Raw genomic sequence first — 18,796 nt, 5'->3', positions numbered from 1 at the left:
AATTCAGAGTACCTAATGGGGTTGAGAAACATGTTTTCTAATTGGATGGTCCAATGGGGCAAACTCATTCACTGACAGTAGGCAGTTTATTCACGGTCAGCTGGAAGTAGACTGTTATGCAGTGTTTGTAGCATAGCTGGTAGATTATGTGGTTGCTTAGATTCGTGCAGATGGGGAAAATAATACTAGTGATAGGTCTGCAATAGTATAGTTGTGTGAATATAAAGACATGTCTTCACAGGGATATGGACCATATGGCAATAGGCTGGGAAGAAAGATCAGCATAAGAATGGACAAAGATGTGTGTATGTTCGGAATGCAGGGGAATAGCACTCTAGCAATGGTATTGGGGAGGATATACCTCATTTTAGAGCTTCACTCAGTGCTGATGGAGAATGTCATTCAGTTTTCCACATCATGGATTGTCATTCAGTGGTCGAAATCATGGATGGAACTGAGCGATGATGGGAGCTCTTCTTTATTGCTGCTTAGTATGTGACCAAGGAATATTTAGTCTATACAGAGATAAGCACGGGTTGTCTGTTCTTAGACAAAGTTGTGAAAATAGTGTCACTTTCTAAAGCCTGTAGAATGGCTTTCAGTTTACTGGTGAAGGAACAGCTTGTCACTGCAGATGTGCTTTGAAGGTGACCAGCTTACAAGGAGGTATATTTAGTGCAGAATGATTGGCAGGTATTGGAAGTGTTAGAATTGCTGATGACCACCAGTTTTTATTAGTCATTGTCCTCAACCTCCTTAACTACTCTTACACTGCATTGTCCACCTTCCCCCTCTACTATTCTCTCAGTGGTTCCCCTTGCAGAACCATGTTTTCCCTCCTGCCTCCACCATGTTTACCTATATCTAACCTCACCATGTTCTACATCCATCCTAACCATGTTTTACCACCTCCTCCCCACCTTATCACTCTTCCGTGTTCTCAGCATCCTCTATGTCACATGCCAGGTTACTGCTCACTCCAGTTGGCTGTCAACCCTACAAGACACCATTTGTGGACGAAAATGAATACAAAACACACATTTCAGGATGCTGACATTTCAGCATGTAAGACATACTTTTCTACTACAGGAACATAAAATCACTTGAGAATGGACTAAAAGGCTGAAACTAGTTGTGAACAAATAAAATTAATACAGCAAAAGTGGAAAATGTCATCATCTTTTAATAAATTCTCTGCGGTGGTAACAACTATGAAGGAGAAAAAAATTAATACTGATTGGATTTGAAATGATGACCTGCAGCACACCAGCAGGGATGCAAACTGGTATTCCATATTTGCGTGCAGCACAGCTCATGACATTGTTCCCTTTTCTGGAGAAACAGTAACCCACTGTTTCATCAGAAGTTCTCATTGGAGCTGACTACAGCATCTTAGTTATTGATCTTATCAGTGATTCTCTGTATGGTAACATCGGAGAATCCCACATTTGGTTCATGCTGTCTCATCCCCTTCATTATGATGAGCGTTGAGAGCAACCTCTCCCATCAAGCTGTGTGTTCATTGAGTGGGCCTTCAGTTTTCTCGAATAAAAAGCCCCAGCTTTGATCTGTGCCTCTGGACTGTTTTATAGCTTCATACAGAGGAGCTTTGTACTTTGTTGTCTTTTTCAACAGTCATAATCCTCCATTTCATATGTCACCCCTGAAAAGCGTAAAAGCGTTACCAGAAGTCTGGGGCTGTATCTTAATGGCTGGTGCAGGGTGTTAAACTGCCCTCAGTCCTTCTCCTGGACATCTAGGGACTTTATGTGAGTCAGTTCCTTTGTGTCTTCAATCCTGGTGATGAAGAGTTACACATAGTCATCCTGAGTATCATTTGGCTGAAATGGGGATAGTGTATCCATTGTTGTTTTGGTGTCACATCCAGGTAGCAGACAGAATGGCGTGCAGCCTGTAGGAAGTTGCTTCATTGTCTTGTATGTGAATGTCATGACATGCAGTATTGTATCCAAACCTCTGTTTGATACACTGTTTTGCGTCGACATACATTGAGAGTGGATCTGCCAATGCCATATTAAAGTGCTCTCTGACATCATTTGTCAACAGGTGGTAGGCAGTCGACATTTTGTGGGTGATGTCGCAATGTGAAATTACCTCCTGGTACTAGTCTCAATTGGAAAACTTTTTCACAATCAGAGATCATGAAATGGAGTACTCTGTTCCTCAAAATGAAGTCTTCTAGCAGGAACCTTACAATTTTCTTAGCTTTGGCAGTTGGCACAACTTTTGTCATGGCATGATTAGCATTTTTCATCTTCGTGACGTGAACTTACCCAAGTGGTTGATTCTGATCTGGTCGAATGGCTCTGCACAACTGATAATATAGCTGTTGTGGAAGTAATTATGGCACTTGTTCTGTCACTGGCATTCCTGAGCGGCTCACATAGTGTCTAACACATTGGCACAGACCTGGTCAGTGATGCCTGCATCAGATTCTGTCTGGTGCCTTCGCGAACCCCAGGTGACCAGATGTTGGAGCATCATGGGAATACTTTAGGTTAGTTTAACCCAGATAGTCCTGAATTATTTTTTTTTCAAAATTGATTTATATCTTATCTACATTCATTCACAAGGTTGTAAGGAAGAAAGTAAAAACAATTTTGAGTATTTATTTTTATTTGGTATTTCCAAAAATGGGCGTCCTTCCAGAAGGACGTCAGGACAATAAGGGAACGTGTTTTTAAAGTATGTGACATTGCACAATGAACTTGTTTTGGTTTTTATACTTTCAAATAAACATAAATAAATTTGGATTATGGGCTAAAACAGCTAATAAATACAAAAACAAAGAAAATACCCTATACACATATTTTATGCACTAGTATGATAAGACAAAAAGCAACAAACATGTAGTGGTTCGTCATATTTTACGCACATAGTAGTAGTTTTTTTGTGGCAATTTCGACATTTCAGCTGCTTCTTCTCTTTTTGTTATCTCGACCATTGGTAATTCAGCAACATAATGTTTTCTTCCATCAAATCTAGAATCTAGTTTTGCCCTCTTACTAGGACGTCCTCTGCTGGTAGTGACTCTTTTGTTACTTTCAAGATTTGCAGTGAAAATGCGACGACGAAATGTCAGATGATCTATGGGTTCTTCGTTGTGCTTGTAAAGATCCCAGGCATTTTGCTCTGCAATGTCTATAAAATGTGCAATGATCGGGAAATACCACTTTTTCCATTTTATGGAGCATCCATATAGGGATACATTTTGGTCAGCTCGATCTACGCCTCCCATATGAGTATTGTAGGAGTGTAATAAGTTAGGTTGAAGCATGCTAATCCTTTTCTTTTGTTCACTGGAACGTCTTGGTACAGAGCGTAGTGGTTGGACTCTATCGAAGTTGGTGGCTATAGTAACAACACTGTTGTCATTCCAACGTACAATGGAAATCCCGGATGCTGAGTCAGAACAAATTTAATATGATCCTCTATTTTCTTTTATCATTTTATCTACAGATGATAGAGTATAATTCTTAACTCTGTTTCCTCTTATTGTTCCTGTTGCTTCCACGCCCCTCTCTTTTAGGTCATGTAGCGCAGTAGCATTGAGCTGACTTGCTGGTAATTTATCTACACTTGGATTTTCTTCAGCACTCGAATCTTCATCTGTTACGTCATCAGTTGAATTTAGAGGAGGTGTAATATTACATTCACACCAGTATTAGGTATTTCCTCATCTTTTGATTCTAACATGTCCAAAAGTTCAATAAGTGTACATCGTTTTCTGTGAATACAAAATGACAACATATTATCCTGACGTCCTTCTGGAAGGACGGTTGAAAACATTATTGAATTACAACTGACAAAAACTTTCAATCATAATATGAACCCATAAATAATATAGGTTAATTCTTTAAGATATTATACGACAAGTTTCAGAATTATTGACGCAATATGAAAGAAAATATACATACCCATCGATGATAAGGTCAGTCAGTTCGTCCAAGGTAAAATCGGCCCTATTTTCAAGACACAGTTTCTCACTCACTATGAACGACAACGTCAAATTGACTGTCGCAGTGCGCAAATGACACTGCCTACTTCACATAACAATGTGCCACAGTCCGTTGGAAAATGCGTTATTCGCAAAAATAAATAATTTCAACAGTGAGTTGCGTCGTCCTTCCAGAAGGACGTCAGGGTTATCTGGGTTAATGTAGATGACCTTGGATGACAAGCTACCCATCAGGACAATATTTCCTTTTATATAATGCTCCATCTGTTAATTGCAATTCCCCATTAGCTGGTTCCTCCTCTGTCAAGATTTCTGTAGTTTTTAGCAGTGGCGGACCTTCCCTCAAGTTAGCAACAGTGTCATTTAATGCAATGACAACTCAAATTTCATCCATGCTGCTGTATTACATGAAGGGTTCCTTGAAAGGCAGTTAGCTTCCTTGTATTTGCATCAGGCTTTTGTGTACTGCTGTGGGGCGATACTCTTGAAACCTCAGGGGGCCATCTCTCTAGTCAACTTGACCGTTTCTTCATGACAGTCAGCCAGCATAGGGAATGATGGACTTTCACAATGGTGAATCATTTGCAAAATAAATATGGATGGAACTTGTTAATGGCCCAAACAACTCTAAGGATAGTAGAGTAATTCATCTTAGACTGGGAGAGTACATAGGAAGCATGTGTGATCACTTTTTAGGACATTACTGAATTTGCGCTAGATCTGCACTCATCCTATAACTGCGGGTTTGGTATTCTCATCGTACAACACTAGGACTGGAAAAGATGTTTCTTGCACTATATTCCAGGAAAGTTTGGCATCTTCTAGTACTTCTTGCAAGGGTCATGCTTTGATACAGAAATCTGTTACAAATTGCTGGGTTCTCACAGCACTAGTGTGCTGAAGAGTCAGAAAAGCTGTCATAGACGTTGAATAACTTACAGTTCATTGGTCAAGCCTGATAATAACAGTAAAGATTTATCAACTAGTACCAGAAAACTCGCATAACGTATTTCACATTTCAAACATATGGTGATTTTTCATATTAACTTAGAAGTACCAAACCACTTGTAACTGGAAATAAACATTAAATGCTAATTAAATTATGAAAACTCGTATAGATTTATGTTGGTAGGATTTTTGAATTATTGCATACAAAATTAAAAAAAAAATCTTTAAAAATAAAATTCTAGATGTCTCAGTCGTTTGACTGAGCTAAAATTTTTACAGAGGGTTTTTTTTTTTTTTTTAATAAATTCAGGGATGGGAGCTAAACTTTTAGAAAGTTGAAAATTAGGACCTTCTCAGTGCTGATATTAATTGGTCTTTTTGTCATGTATGATGATGATATCAATTGTTGTTATAACAATTGTTTAGCATCATTATTACAGTTTGATACGTTTAATATCCTTTCATGCATATCTTAGATACTGTAAGTTCAGAAAAAAGTATAGGTATGATGGAAAAAAATGTTTATATGGAATCTGCATAGCTTTATTGCAGAGGACATGCTGTTATCTTCCCCAAACATCCAGATTACTGACATGCCCAACCAGTTGTTGGGCAATGAAATCCATGCTGCCTTATAGTTCGGCAATCTTTTATATTCACAAAGCATTGTCTAAGTAGCAAAACATGTTAAATATGAGAAAAAAAACATGGAGCAAACAAAGAGTGAACCTCAAATCTTTGAATTTGCAAACCAAACCATACTGAGAGTGTCCTAAAAAAATGGCACAAATGCAATCTCAGTGGAAAGTTGCTTTTTCTATGCACTTAACTGTATTGACTTAAGAGTTGCATTGCATTCAAGTTGCTAATAAATTAAATTCTAATTATTGCAGACTTCCTACATCATTTATTTTGGTCAGCACTGATTTTTATAACTTTTTACAGACTGCTTTCCTTGAAGTCCATAAAAAAGAAATCATTAAATTTCAAAGCTGACTTAAGTGACGCTGACAGTGATGGTTCTAGAGGCAGTAGTAATAAAAAGGTAAAGAATACCAAAAGTGACAAAAAGCTCGATGAAGAGCAGACTGAATCACTGTTAAGTGTACACAAGAAAGTCATGGATGGTGGTAAGTATTTGTTGTAATATACATCTTTTAAAAATATGTTTTGTAATTTTAAAGCATATTTAGTTACATCACACTAAGAAATTTCAAACTTATTCTAGTCATTAGGCTGAATATAAGATGTAGTTTTGTATTAGACTATTTAGTCAATTTTATGTGTGCTGTCCAATGTCTACTAGGTTTTTTATATGTAAGATTAAACCCTAATTACTCATCAAGTTTATGACTTTCTAAGTTTTGAACAACAAATTCTGATATTTATATTCCATTGTTATCTTGAGTGTAAGGTATCTCTATGCTTTCCTCTGCCACTTCTGTTCGTTTTTTTCTTTATGTTATTTGCTAACTTCAAAGAAATCAGAGCTATCATACTATATGCTCCCCCTACTTCCCTGTTAACAGTCTTCCTTTCCACCTTCCCTAATACCCTTACCACTTGTCTTCTTTACCAACTGCTAATAATGTCCCTAACATTTCATCTTTTATTCATCTCGTTCAACTATACAGCAAAAAAATATTAAAATAAAGCACCTAGTGTATTTGTAACTTACTTGTAAGTCGTAATTATTCAAATCGGTTCTACTATTCATTGATTTTAATAAGTATTGATTGATTTTAATAAGTATTGGTTCCAAAAGTTGGTGTGGCAAAGTTTCTTTGGGCTCTTCATAGCATTAGGGGATGATTAACTAAGTGCCATTGCACATGGCAGATGTTGAGTTCAATGTCATATTGTCAAAACGTACACTTGAATGTTAATACCAAGGAAATTGTAATGAGATTTTAACAAAGGTTAAATGGTTGCAGTATCTGAAAAGGATGCAAAGTTTTTCCTAGAGATGTAATCAGGGACTTTATTGGTGTATCTGGGCTAAATGAAACAGTTTGTAAAGTCACAGGCCCACCATTTAATCAAGTGAGACTTAAAGGAGAAGAAGAAAAAATGGCTGATAAAATATCCACAATTTCATATATTTATGTAAAGTGGTTGCTTTACGGTTAAAGAACCTGATGGCTGCAAATGGTCTAAATCTAAATTTTAAGAAATGTACCAGAGTATCTGCAATTATTTCAGTATGTGTGGATAATATTGTAAGAAGTTATAATACAGTGCAACAGAAAAATTTATTCGAACTGTGGGAGTACTAGAGAAGGCGTTCTTTTTGCAATCTTATAAACATTAAATCCTGATTGCACCATCAAAGATGTTGGATCTTCACTCAAGAAAATGTGGAGATTTTTATTCAAAAATGAGCCTACTACATAGCCAGTCAACAAATAGACTTCAAGATGTGACAGCTAAAATAACTTCACAACTGAATTCATGAGCATGTTCCACGAATACAGCAGTACATAGTAAATCTCATAAAAGTAGATTATGAGTGACAGAAGGAATTGGAGCATTGTTCATTTAGAAGAAGAAACTGCACTTGGAGAAAAAAGTTAAGTGAAATCCAGTGTTTCTTATTTCTGTAAAAAAAAGTTTTAAAAAATTGACATACTAGTTAAACTAGGGAAGTGTACTGCAAAATATATATTCATTTCAAATGTGAAAAGGGAAAAAAAAGAGTTTGATCTGTTGTAAGATTTGATGTTGGCAATGAAATTAAGTGATAATGTTCCTCTAAACCTTTGACATATGGTAGAGCTGTTACAGATCTCAGTGCTGTAAGTGAATCCTTCAGTGACGTCACAGATATTGTGGGTGACTGCTCACCACCAAATACAAGTCTCCTTATGATAAAGGGTAATTGCCCAAGTTGTAAGTTTTACTGTGTATCTTAACTCTAGTGTGATAAATCATAATGTACCAAACAGTTTTGAACTCAGTAGGGTAAAACGAGGTTCCCTCTTGATGTAAGTAATGCAGTGAAAGTAGTTAATACACAAATCTGTCATGAAAGACGTAGTGATCATAATGAAAAATAGTCTATCATAATATTGCACATTTTCTTTCCCTCATACAGTCATCAACCAGTCTTTTGATGAGAACAGTTTCCCCTGATAGACTAAAACATGCTGAAGTACTACCAATTAATAAAAATAGTAAAAAAAAGATAATTTGTGATACTGTATTATCTATGTCTTTGTTATAGATTTACTCAAAATGTTTGTGTAAGAGCTGCATGTGGTAAGGTAGAATGGTATAATTCATCTCACAGCGTTATTCCACATAATTAGCAGATAGAAAAGGACATATTTATTTATACACAAATATGACTGTTGCCAAGATGATGGACATGACATTTTTATATTAATTAATTAAATTATATCTCTAATATACAATAATTTACTTAAACTAAATTTATCCTTTTCCTGTTGTCCATTATATTTGGTGTTTTGCTGCTGTTAGACCAAGTATTTAAATTTGCTAACACTTTCTGGAAAAAAACTGAGCATATCTCCTATTAATTTTGTACCAATGCTCTTTCCTTCCCTGATACACTCTGTCAGTGACCGGACTTTGCCTCATATTTTCCCATGCATCTTCACCCACATATGCTTGGCATATCTTGTTTGTATGGGACTTTCCAGTTATAATTTATTAATCATTTGTGGGACACTAGTTGTTAATCTATAGTCTCCCATTATGTACCTTGCTGAAACTGGGGCACCTTTTTTTTTAAAGAATAAAAAATCTGCTTCGGTTGCCTGTAAATTCTTATTTATTGCTTGACTGGATTTGAAACCTAGAGTTTGATCTTCAGGTGCCACCAAATAATTATGCAAACATTAGTACATGACTGTTTGACGAGTCAATGATGGGTTGACACCCATGCCAAACAAACATTTGGGAGCATAGAACCAGCAACGGCAGCGCCCACATCGACAGCATTACCAGCACGTGCTATTGAGGTGGGCACCTAGGCTGCCATGTGTTTGTTTGATGTGGGTGTGACGCCCATGACTTACTGGCCTGACTGCCCCACATTTGTGTGTCCATAAGTGCTTTGCATGCCTTTATGGCTTCTTATATACTCAAAACATGCTTCTCTACCTCTTTTGATAACCCACCCTCATAGAATCAGCTTTTCCAGGAAACATTTTTTGCTTCTGTCTTAACATTATTTAACTCCTCCTCTGTGGCTCCCAGACCGATCTTGCTATCTCCTTGATCTTATTCCTCTGCTTTCTCATGTTTATTTTTTAATTCTCCTGTTCTGGTATAATAAACTGGTTCAGATGATAGCATTACAACTTTTTGTGAAACATACTTTGCTTCACATACTAATACAATCTGCACTAGTTCTGACCACAGTGTGTTAACATCATTTGCTGTATTTAACCATTGATTGAAAATCTCAGCTAAAAACTTTTATATTCCTCCACATTTTCTTTGCGATATACGATAACTGTTCTCCCTATGCTTTTCGTGTGCCTTATCCTCTCTAACCACACTTCACCGATTACAACTTTATAGTCACTTATCTAAATCTACAATTGCATACATACTCTGAAAGCTTCCATATGGTACATAGTAGAGGGTACCCTGTACCACTACTAGTTGTTACCTTTCCTGTTCCACTTGCAGATAGAGTGAGGGGAATTTGACTGTGTATATGCCTCTGTATGAGCCCTAATTTCTCATATCTTATCTTAGTAGTCCTTACACAAAATGAGAGGTGGCAGCAGTGGAATCATTCTGCAGTCAGCTTTAAATGCCGGTTCTACCAACAGATAGAGGGAGTTGCCATGGGTTCCCCCTTTGGTGCCATGTATCACAAACTTGTACAAGGAACACTTTAAAGAAACATCTCTTGAAGTGGTGCGCCTGAATCGAAAGGTGTTCTACCCCTACATGGATGACACATTCGTGATTTGGGGGCATGGCAATGAAAATCTACAAGAATTTCTTAACTACCTCAACAGCATACATGACAATATTAAATTCACCACAGAGATGGAAGAAAACACATGCCAACTTTTCGCTGACAACTTGATAAAGGAGAAGACTGACTTCATGTTAGGTCATTTAGTTTACAGGAAGAAGAGAGACACCCACCTGTACCTTAACACCAATAGCTGCCACTATCCAGGTCAACACAAATCCGTGCTCACCATATTGGTGTACAGAGCACGAGACATATGTGACAATGAGAGTCTACCTTTCAAACTGCAACACTTGAGAAAAACATTTTGTGGGACTTTTATTCTGAGACACAGACGAGGTGCGCTTTCCAACCAAGCAAGAAGAAGAGAGAGAACATATGTGAAGAAGACACTAAGAACTTTGCATTTCTTCTGTAATGCTCAGCCACCAGTGGCAACAAGGATTGCCAGTATATTAGAAAAGAGCAACATTAAAACTATCTTTCACTCATTGGGCAAAATCAAGAAGATGCTGGGCTCAGTGAAGGATATGCTAGGAATACAGACACCTTGAGTCTGCAGCATCAGCTGCCAGTGTGACAAACAATACATTGGCCAGACACAGCAGCATATATTGCAGCGCTGCTCAGAACACATAAGGAGAAATCTGCTGTTGCAGAAGAGTGTCTCAGTGAAAACCGTAAGTTTGATTTGGAACAAACAAAGCTGCTGTGCAGGGTGAACAGGTTCTGGGATTTGATCTTTAAAGAGGCTGTGGAGATGAGGCCATGCTAACACTGTCAACTAAGATAGCTGCCACCACCCATGCCTCCCCCGCCAACACCGGCCGCAATACACCTCGTAGCACAGGCTGCGGCCCTTCTTCTGGAGGCACGCGATTGGCACTACTGATGCAGAGGATCCTGCATCCTGTGGCTGTAAAAATCCAGAGAGGACATGAACCTGATACTTCGCCTGAAGATGACAGGTAGGAAACTTGTTGGAATGTTGGCGCAGTATGATGCCTTGACTGGTCTGATAACCCAAGAAGACTTCATCATCTAGATTCACCAAGAAGATCTACATATGCATATAGAACCGACACTTGTGTTCAGACTAAAACAAATGAGCAACTACTGTGCTATAGAGTGAATGAATTTACACTTGCAAAATGAGAGATTAAACTGCTCCCTTTATGCCATATATCACCAGGCTTTATAAGGAAAAGATTCAGTAAATTTTTTACAATTTGATTTCAGCCATGTGAGTGCACTTTTCCTCGCAGTGCATTCCTGGCATGTTTAGATCTCCCCCAGTAATTACACTTCTGTCCTTTTCAGTGAGGTTGCCACAGTCCAACAATTTTTCAAATATAATGTCATCCCATTTCCTTCCCTGTATATTCCCCTCTTACAACTGGTGATCTGTACGCCTTGGATTTCATTGACATTATTGCAGAAAGACTGTTGACATTAATACGATTTGTGTACTGCAATAAATACCCCACCACTGCTCGTACCTTCTCTGTCTGTCCTGAATCCATGGCATCCTCTAGAAAAACTACCTATTCCAGTATTCTATTTCAGCCAGTATTCTACATGTATCACATCAGACTCAGTTCCCTCAACTAATTTACTGAATTCTGTTTGTTTCCTGGCTGTGCTCCTGCAGTTTGACATGAGGCATGTTAGTGACATGCCCTTTCGTTTGAGTTAATATTCTGACTCCTTTAATTTTAACCCTGGTTCCACATACGCATTTAAATGATCACTCCTTTTGCTAAACGTTAGTGTCCCTTATTTTTTATAATTTCACTAGTGTTATTAAAAAATTTACTACAATTTTAGAGCCCAATATATTCAAGTGTAGGCCATGCTGTGGCTGAAACTTAATGTTGATGAACATATTTATGTCCAAGAACATTACACTCAAAGTAGCATACTGATATGCATCTACATCTTGACTCTGTAAGCCAATTTCTGGTGTGTGAAGGAGTAATTTGTGTAACATTATGATTCATGGCCCCTCTTTTTCCTGTTCCACTCGAGAATGTTTCATGGGAAGAACAATTCTTGATAAGTCTTTGTGTGAGCTTGAACCTGTCTAATTTTAGATTTGTGATCTTTTTGCAAGATATACGCAGGAGGAAATAATATGTTGGTTGACTCTTTTATGAATGTATGATCTTGGAAATTGAACAGTAAATCACATTTACATCTATATTATGCAAGCCACTGTGAAGTGCAGGGTACTTCCCATTGTAACAGTTACTATGGCTACTTCCTTTTCCACTCACACATGGATTGCGGGAAGAATAATTGTTTACACACCTCTGCGTGCACTTACCGTATTTACTCGAATCTAAGCCGCACTTTTTTCCCGGTTTTGTAATCCAAAAAACCGCCTGCGGCTTAGAATCGAGTGCAAAGCAAGCGGAAGTTCTGAAAAATGTTGAAATGCGCCGCCACAACTAACTTCTGCCATCGAATATACGTAGCGCTACACAGGTATGCTTTGTAGGCACAAAGATAAATACTGGCGCCAAAACCTCTGCGTGTTTAAAAAAAAAAAAAAGGGTTGAAGACGAGCTTTTCTTCTCCGCCTCGAGTTTTGACCACTGCATTTTCATACATTATCCAACGAAGTAAATACAAATTCCGTATTGTTCATCTTCGAATGTAGCAGCATTTCAACGTACTACGAAAATCCGACTGGCAAGACTGTTTGGGATGTTTGTCAATATGGCCAACTCCACGTTCTGAATTTTTTCCTACCTGTGAGAAGAGATGGTTGCTAATAGGAACTTGATGAATTGTGAATCACATGCAGTATTCTCTTCACCATAAGAATAATACGAATATAAACATTTTGCCATGTATTCTTTCATGTTTGCTGCTATCTAATTTAAATCCTGTCTGCCTAATAAACTACGAAACTAGAGTGAGACAACAGTAAACGCGGAAGAGTATACGTATCGTGTCATGTTTATATTCGTATTATTCTTATGTCTAATAGTGATACAGTCAGAAGTGAAGCACGGCAACTGACTAGATTTTTAAATCTAAGATGACTCTAATTTCTGTGCAGAATGTAATGTACTAAAGAGACGCCAGCAAAGATTTTCAAACGGAGAAAAATTTTCGCTACACTCTCGTTCAGAACATCATTTATCATACGCAGTCTATTATTTGGTTCTTGCTTCTTGCTTATCATTATCAAAGAAAGCAGTGGTGTAAGTAACAAAAAATAGCAGTCTCTTGCCATTGTTTCGCTAATGAGACGATTCCTCTTTTTTTCTAAGCGGCGGTTGCACGCACAAAAGCAAGCTGTAAACACGCACTATCAGAATGCGACTAACAAGCATGACACAGTTCAGTAATGCATTTTCAGCTTAGAGTGACGTAAACACCTATAACAAAGAAAACGACACTTATGAGATCAAAGCAAAATAAGCAAACGATTTAAACCAGACAAAGCACGTGCAAAAGGAAGGGTACCCGTATAAATACGGACGGAGCGCCTGGCGCATAGCAATAGCTACCTGGTAAAGCTTAACTGCTAAGCTTACGACTCGAACCAAACTACTGTAGCTGTATCGTCATTCATTCGACCTAAATTGTGTCTTATATTACAATGGACCAACTTTGTTTCGATTTGGAGCTGCGGCCTAAAACTTTTCCCTCCCCTTGAATTTCGAGTCTCAAATTTCAGGTGCGGCTTAGATTCGGGAAATTTTTTTTCCTTGATTTCGAGTCTCATTTTTCAGGTGCGGCTTAGATTCGAGTGCGGCTTAGATTCGAGTAAATATGGTAGTCATATTTTGTCATTTTGATCCCTATGAGTGCAATACATAGGAGATGAGTGATTTTCCTAGACTCATCATTTAAAACTGGTTCTTGAAACTTCTCAAGTAGGCTCTCTCAGGACAGTGTGCATCTATCTTCGAGCATCTATCAGTTTAGTTTCTTCTGCATCTCCATGATAATCCCCTGTGGGGTCAAACAAACCTGTGGTCACTCGTACTGCCCTTTTCTGCATACGTTTAATATCCCCTGAGTGTCCTGTTTGATATGGGTCCCATACAGAGTAATATTCTGGTCTGCGTTACAAGTGTGTTTTGTTAGCAATCTCCTTTGTACACTGATTATATTTCTTTAATATTTTACCCGTGAACCAAAGTCTGCCACCTACTTTATCTGCAGCTGAGCATATGTGATCATCCTGTTTCGTATTCGTACAAATTGTTCCACTCAGATATTTGTACGAGTTGATCAATTCCAATTGTGACTTGTTGATATTGTAGCCATAGGATACTACGTATTTTTCATTTTGTGAAGTGCACAATTTTACATTTCTGAACACGCCAATCTTTGCAGCACTTTGAAATGATATCTTATTGAGACCCCACTGAATATTTGTGCAGATCTTTTCAGACAGTACTTAATTACAGACAATTACATTATCTACAATAAAGTATGAGATTGCTATTACTATAGCCTGTGAGGTCATTATTATACAACATGAATAGCAAGGATCTCAACACCTGATGTTACTTACACATCTGTCGTTGATTCTCCGTCTGAGATAACATGCTGTGTCCTCCCTAGCAAGAAATCCTCAGTCCACTCACAAAATTGGCTTGATACATCACATGACTAGACTTTAAATAATAAGCATAGGTGTGGTGCAGAAAACCTTTCTTGCAGCATCTGCCACTACAGTTGACTGAGCATCTCCTTGACACTTTTGCATGTACTAAACGTACTTGCTAAAGGAACCTGTCAGTAAACACTTTGCGTTTCTTTGGATATTATCTAATTTCTCAATCAATCCTACCTTGTATGGATGACAGACTAATGAGCAGTATTAATGTCTTGGTCGAACAAATGTTCTGTCAGCTGCCTGTTTTGTGAGGATTCTTCCATACCTGCAATTACTTTTATGTGGTCACTCCATTGTAAATTGCTCCATATGCCTACTTCTATAGATTCTATGGATGTGACTCCTTCCAAGGATTTGTTCTACAATTGTGTAATCGTATAATAAATGGTTTTTCTGCTTATTTATGCATGATACTTTATTTATGTTAAGGGCCAATTACCAATCACTGCAGTAAACACTGATTACACCCAGATCTTCTTCCATTAAAAAATTCTGGTGTTGCTACTTCTCTGTGTACAAAAGGATCATCCACGAAATGTCACTGTATGTATATAGTAAAGGTCATGTAACACTCTCTTAGGATATACACAAAGTTACATTCATGGTTGAAGGCTTCACTTTGATGAGAAGATATGGTGTATTCTCTTTGCTAGAAACTCTTCAATCCAATCACACAGTTGGTGTGATGTTCTGTGTGCTCGTAGTTTTTCATTAGGTGACAGAACTGCATCAAATACCTTCTGGAAGCCTAAGAACACTTTATCAACCTGGGGGTGCTTGTATTTACTGTTTTGTGAGTCTGAAACACACAAATTTATCCTGTATAGACAGTTGCCACTCACTATTCTGTGATGCACAGTTCCACTTATCACAGTCTTAGATCTATGGAAAATTCCAAAGTAGTTCCTTGTTTGAAACTTCCTGACAGAGTAAAACTGTGCGTTAGACCGAGACTCGAATTTGGGACCTTTTCCTTTTGCGGGCAAGGTCTCGAATTCAAGTCTCAGTCTGGCACACAGTTTTAATCTTCCAGGAATTTTCATATCAGCACACACTCTGCTGCAGATTGAAACTTTCATTCTAGTTCCTTGCTTCATTAAGCAGCTCATTTTCACTGTAGTGTCATTGAGAATGTGTGTCCTCATATGAATAAGGCACAATCAGGTAAAAATGAGACAGGTAGGGAAAAAAGTAAGTAAACTGTTTATTATTTCAGAAGCAGTTACCATAAATGTTAAAACATTTAACTCAACACGAGACAAAACAGTTGTGCGTTCATGGAAAAATGTTTGTGGTTGCATAGGCAACCATGATTGTACCCCAAGTGTGCCCATCTTCGGCAGAAGCAAGTCAGTGGCCACAAATGTCTTTCCCCATGGCTCCAAATTGCATGGGGAGAGCGCAGGACTGTATGGAGAATGTGTAAGGGCTTCCCAGTGAAACTTCTGCAGCATAATTGAAGCAACCTCGGCAACACGGGCAGGTATTATCTGAAACAGAAAGATGCCATCCGCTAACATTCCTTACACACAAATTTTTGCAAAGTGGCCACGTACTGCTGTGTGTTAATTGTCGCGCCATGTTGTAGAAAGTCAGTGAGCAGTGAATGTTTACAGTCATTAAAAAAAAAACCACTCTCAAAAAATACATTTTGCACTTTTAAGTTTAATATTTTGATCCAAGCATCGTCCCATGTGGGGCTGCTAAAAATTGAGAGAGAGAGAGAAGTTAACAGCAGCTATCCTTTCTAAAATGGTATAATTTCATTATTGCTGGGTATAAGCCTCTTCCTTTTGGCATCAGGTTTTGCATGTCCCACAACCACACCTCAAAATTAGCTTGCGAAATTATAATTACTTATTATATAAAAATATGAAAACCAATCTTTCTTTTAGTAGCCTAATATTGTTAAAGAATATAGAGTTACCTATTTATTTTATATTGTATTTGTACATAATTACATACGAACTTAGTTTCGTGCATAAATCTATTTTATGAGGCCTGTTCCTTGCAGTGGTTTGATGATAGCATATTAACTCAAACTTCATTAAACCCTGAACACAAGTTGCGCAGTGTGCAGTATGTGGCACACGAGACATGGCCAGGTGTGGGAACTTGAACAGGCAGTCACGTGAGGGCAAGCATCACTGATGGTTGTGCCTACATTGCGAATTGTTTGGACTATATTAATTAAGTGATAACATATTGTTGTTTTGATATTTGACTACATTGCCTATGTAGCTTACTTGTATCTGAGTTTCATACTTTATCATTTTTAGATGTATTCAGTTTTTATTTTATTTACTAAGTGGTACTCCAATGTGATGAGGCTTGGATCAAAATATTACTTCTTATATTAAACTTAAAGGGGCAATACATACTATTTTGTTAGTTTTTAGAGGTCTTCGTGTCATTTTTCAGTTTTTAATTTAAGTTTTATTTTATGCTTTTTAAATTTTATACTTTACTAGTGGACGTGGTATGATCGAAGCACTATCCCCACGTTCTCACAAGCACTTTCTGAGACAAAACACAAAATTATGATGTGGAATATTTTTCATGTATGCGATTTACGTGTTTCTTTTTTCTTTTTTTAATTCACACATATATTCATTGACAGACGTTTTAAGTATATATTTAGCTAATTTAGGTAACGTTAATAAGCAGTTGCGATAATTTTAAGTAAAGTCGGAAGAAAGTGGGCTTCCTTTGCATTGTCTTGCAATAGGTTGCCTAAACTATTGGGTAAAATCATTTTATTTAGTACTGAACTGTAGACCTCAGAAAGAAGTACAAAAAAGTTTGCAAGAACATATGTTTATCTGTTAAACAGTTTCACAGTCTCCCTTTTCTGCTGAAATGATTGACTTCAAAAGACAAAAATCATCTTTGTTGGTCAACCATAAAAGATACTGTTGTGGTGGAATAAAAGTGTCCTACCACTGCATTCAGCAACAAAACAGTAACGGAGTAACAACACTTTGATTGTCTTTTTAAATAACTCCAAAGACAATTCAGTCGCGTCATAAAAATGAAATGAATGAAATAAATAAAGAATCTCTTCTCCATCTGTTTATTTCTAAAGACTCACCCCCTCTAAAATTAACCACATGTATCATTTCGAATGTAGTATCTTCTTCCAATGATGGCTCTGTTAACAAGTCTGCTTGATTCTTATCTGTCAAAATGTATTGAATGTCAGTCATTTCACCCATTACTTTGTCCCTACCTGGACTGCAACAGATGGTGAAAAGTCTTGGAGAAAACCCTGCTGTTTTGGAGGTATGGAAACTGTTCTTTACACCAGATATTCTAGACGAAATCATTTGATGGACAAATCTGAAAATATCTAAGCTTAGAGCACAGTATACCAATGAGCACTTATCCTATCTACAAGATGTTGATGTCATTGAACTGAAGGCTCTAATTGTTCTGTTAGTGTAGTCAGCCATTTTCATGTCGGGGAATTAGTCTGTTTAGAGCTTGTTTGCAACTGATGGAACAGGCAGAGATGTTTTCAGATGCACTGTTAGCAGTGAAAGATTTCTGTTTTTATTGTCTGCAGTACAATTTGACAATCCAGATGATCGGGTGGAAAGAAAGAAAATAGACAAATCAGCAGTAATTTCACAAATCTTTTTGCGTTTCACTGAAAACAGTCAACTTTGCTACTCTGTAGGTGCAACAGTATTTGTCAGTGAAATGCTTGTTCCTTTTTGTGGAAAGTGTGGGTTTAAAGAATGTACATGCCAAACAAACTGGTAGAGTATGGCCTGAAAGTTCAGTGTTTGACTGACGCTTGTACAAATTACTTGTACAATGCATAAATTTATTCTGGAAAAGGCAGCGACGGTCACACCCTTCCGAGCCATGAGAAAGGTCACAGTGTTTCCACACAGGCTGTTCTTCAATTGGTGAAACCCAATGAAAATGGAAGGAGAAATGTTACAGGTGACAACTGGTACTCATCAGTAGAACTAGTCAATGAATTTTCAAGAAAAGGTCTTACATACGTTGGTATGCTGAAAAAGAACAAAAGGGGAGATCCCACAGAACTTCTTACCTAATAAGAAAAATTGTGTGAAGACATCTGTTTATGGTTTTACAGAAGACATGACTCTGGTTTCCTTCGTGCTCAAGAAGTTCAAAGCTGCAATACTGATTTCTTCTGTGCACCATTCAGTAAACAATGATCTTGAATCAGGAAAACCTGAGATCATCCTGTTTTATAACACAAGAAAAGGTGGTGTGGACTGTCTCGACCAAAGGT

General features: G+C 37.6%; 1 protein-coding gene across 3 annotated transcripts in view; it reads left to right on the top strand.

Annotated features, from left to right (window-relative positions):
• LOC124788186 (transcriptional regulator ATRX homolog) overlaps positions 1-18,796 on the top strand; it is a 495,869-nt gene that overhangs the window by 112,429 nt on the left and 364,644 nt on the right. For all 3 annotated transcript variants that reach the window (XM_047255347.1, XM_047255346.1, XM_047255348.1), the window contains one exon: positions 5,873-6,057. In XM_047255347.1, the coding sequence (XP_047111303.1) occupies positions 5,873-6,057 (185 nt within the window). The remainder of the gene's footprint in view (positions 1-5,872; positions 6,058-18,796) is intronic.

The sequence above is a fragment of the Schistocerca piceifrons genome, chromosome 3 (genome assembly GCF_021461385.2).
Source record: "Schistocerca piceifrons isolate TAMUIC-IGC-003096 chromosome 3, iqSchPice1.1, whole genome shotgun sequence".
Classification (NCBI taxonomy): Eukaryota; Metazoa; Arthropoda; class Insecta; order Orthoptera; family Acrididae; genus Schistocerca; species Schistocerca piceifrons.
Note: the sequence above shows the minus strand (reverse complement) of the source record. Positions and strands in the feature narration are given on the sequence as shown.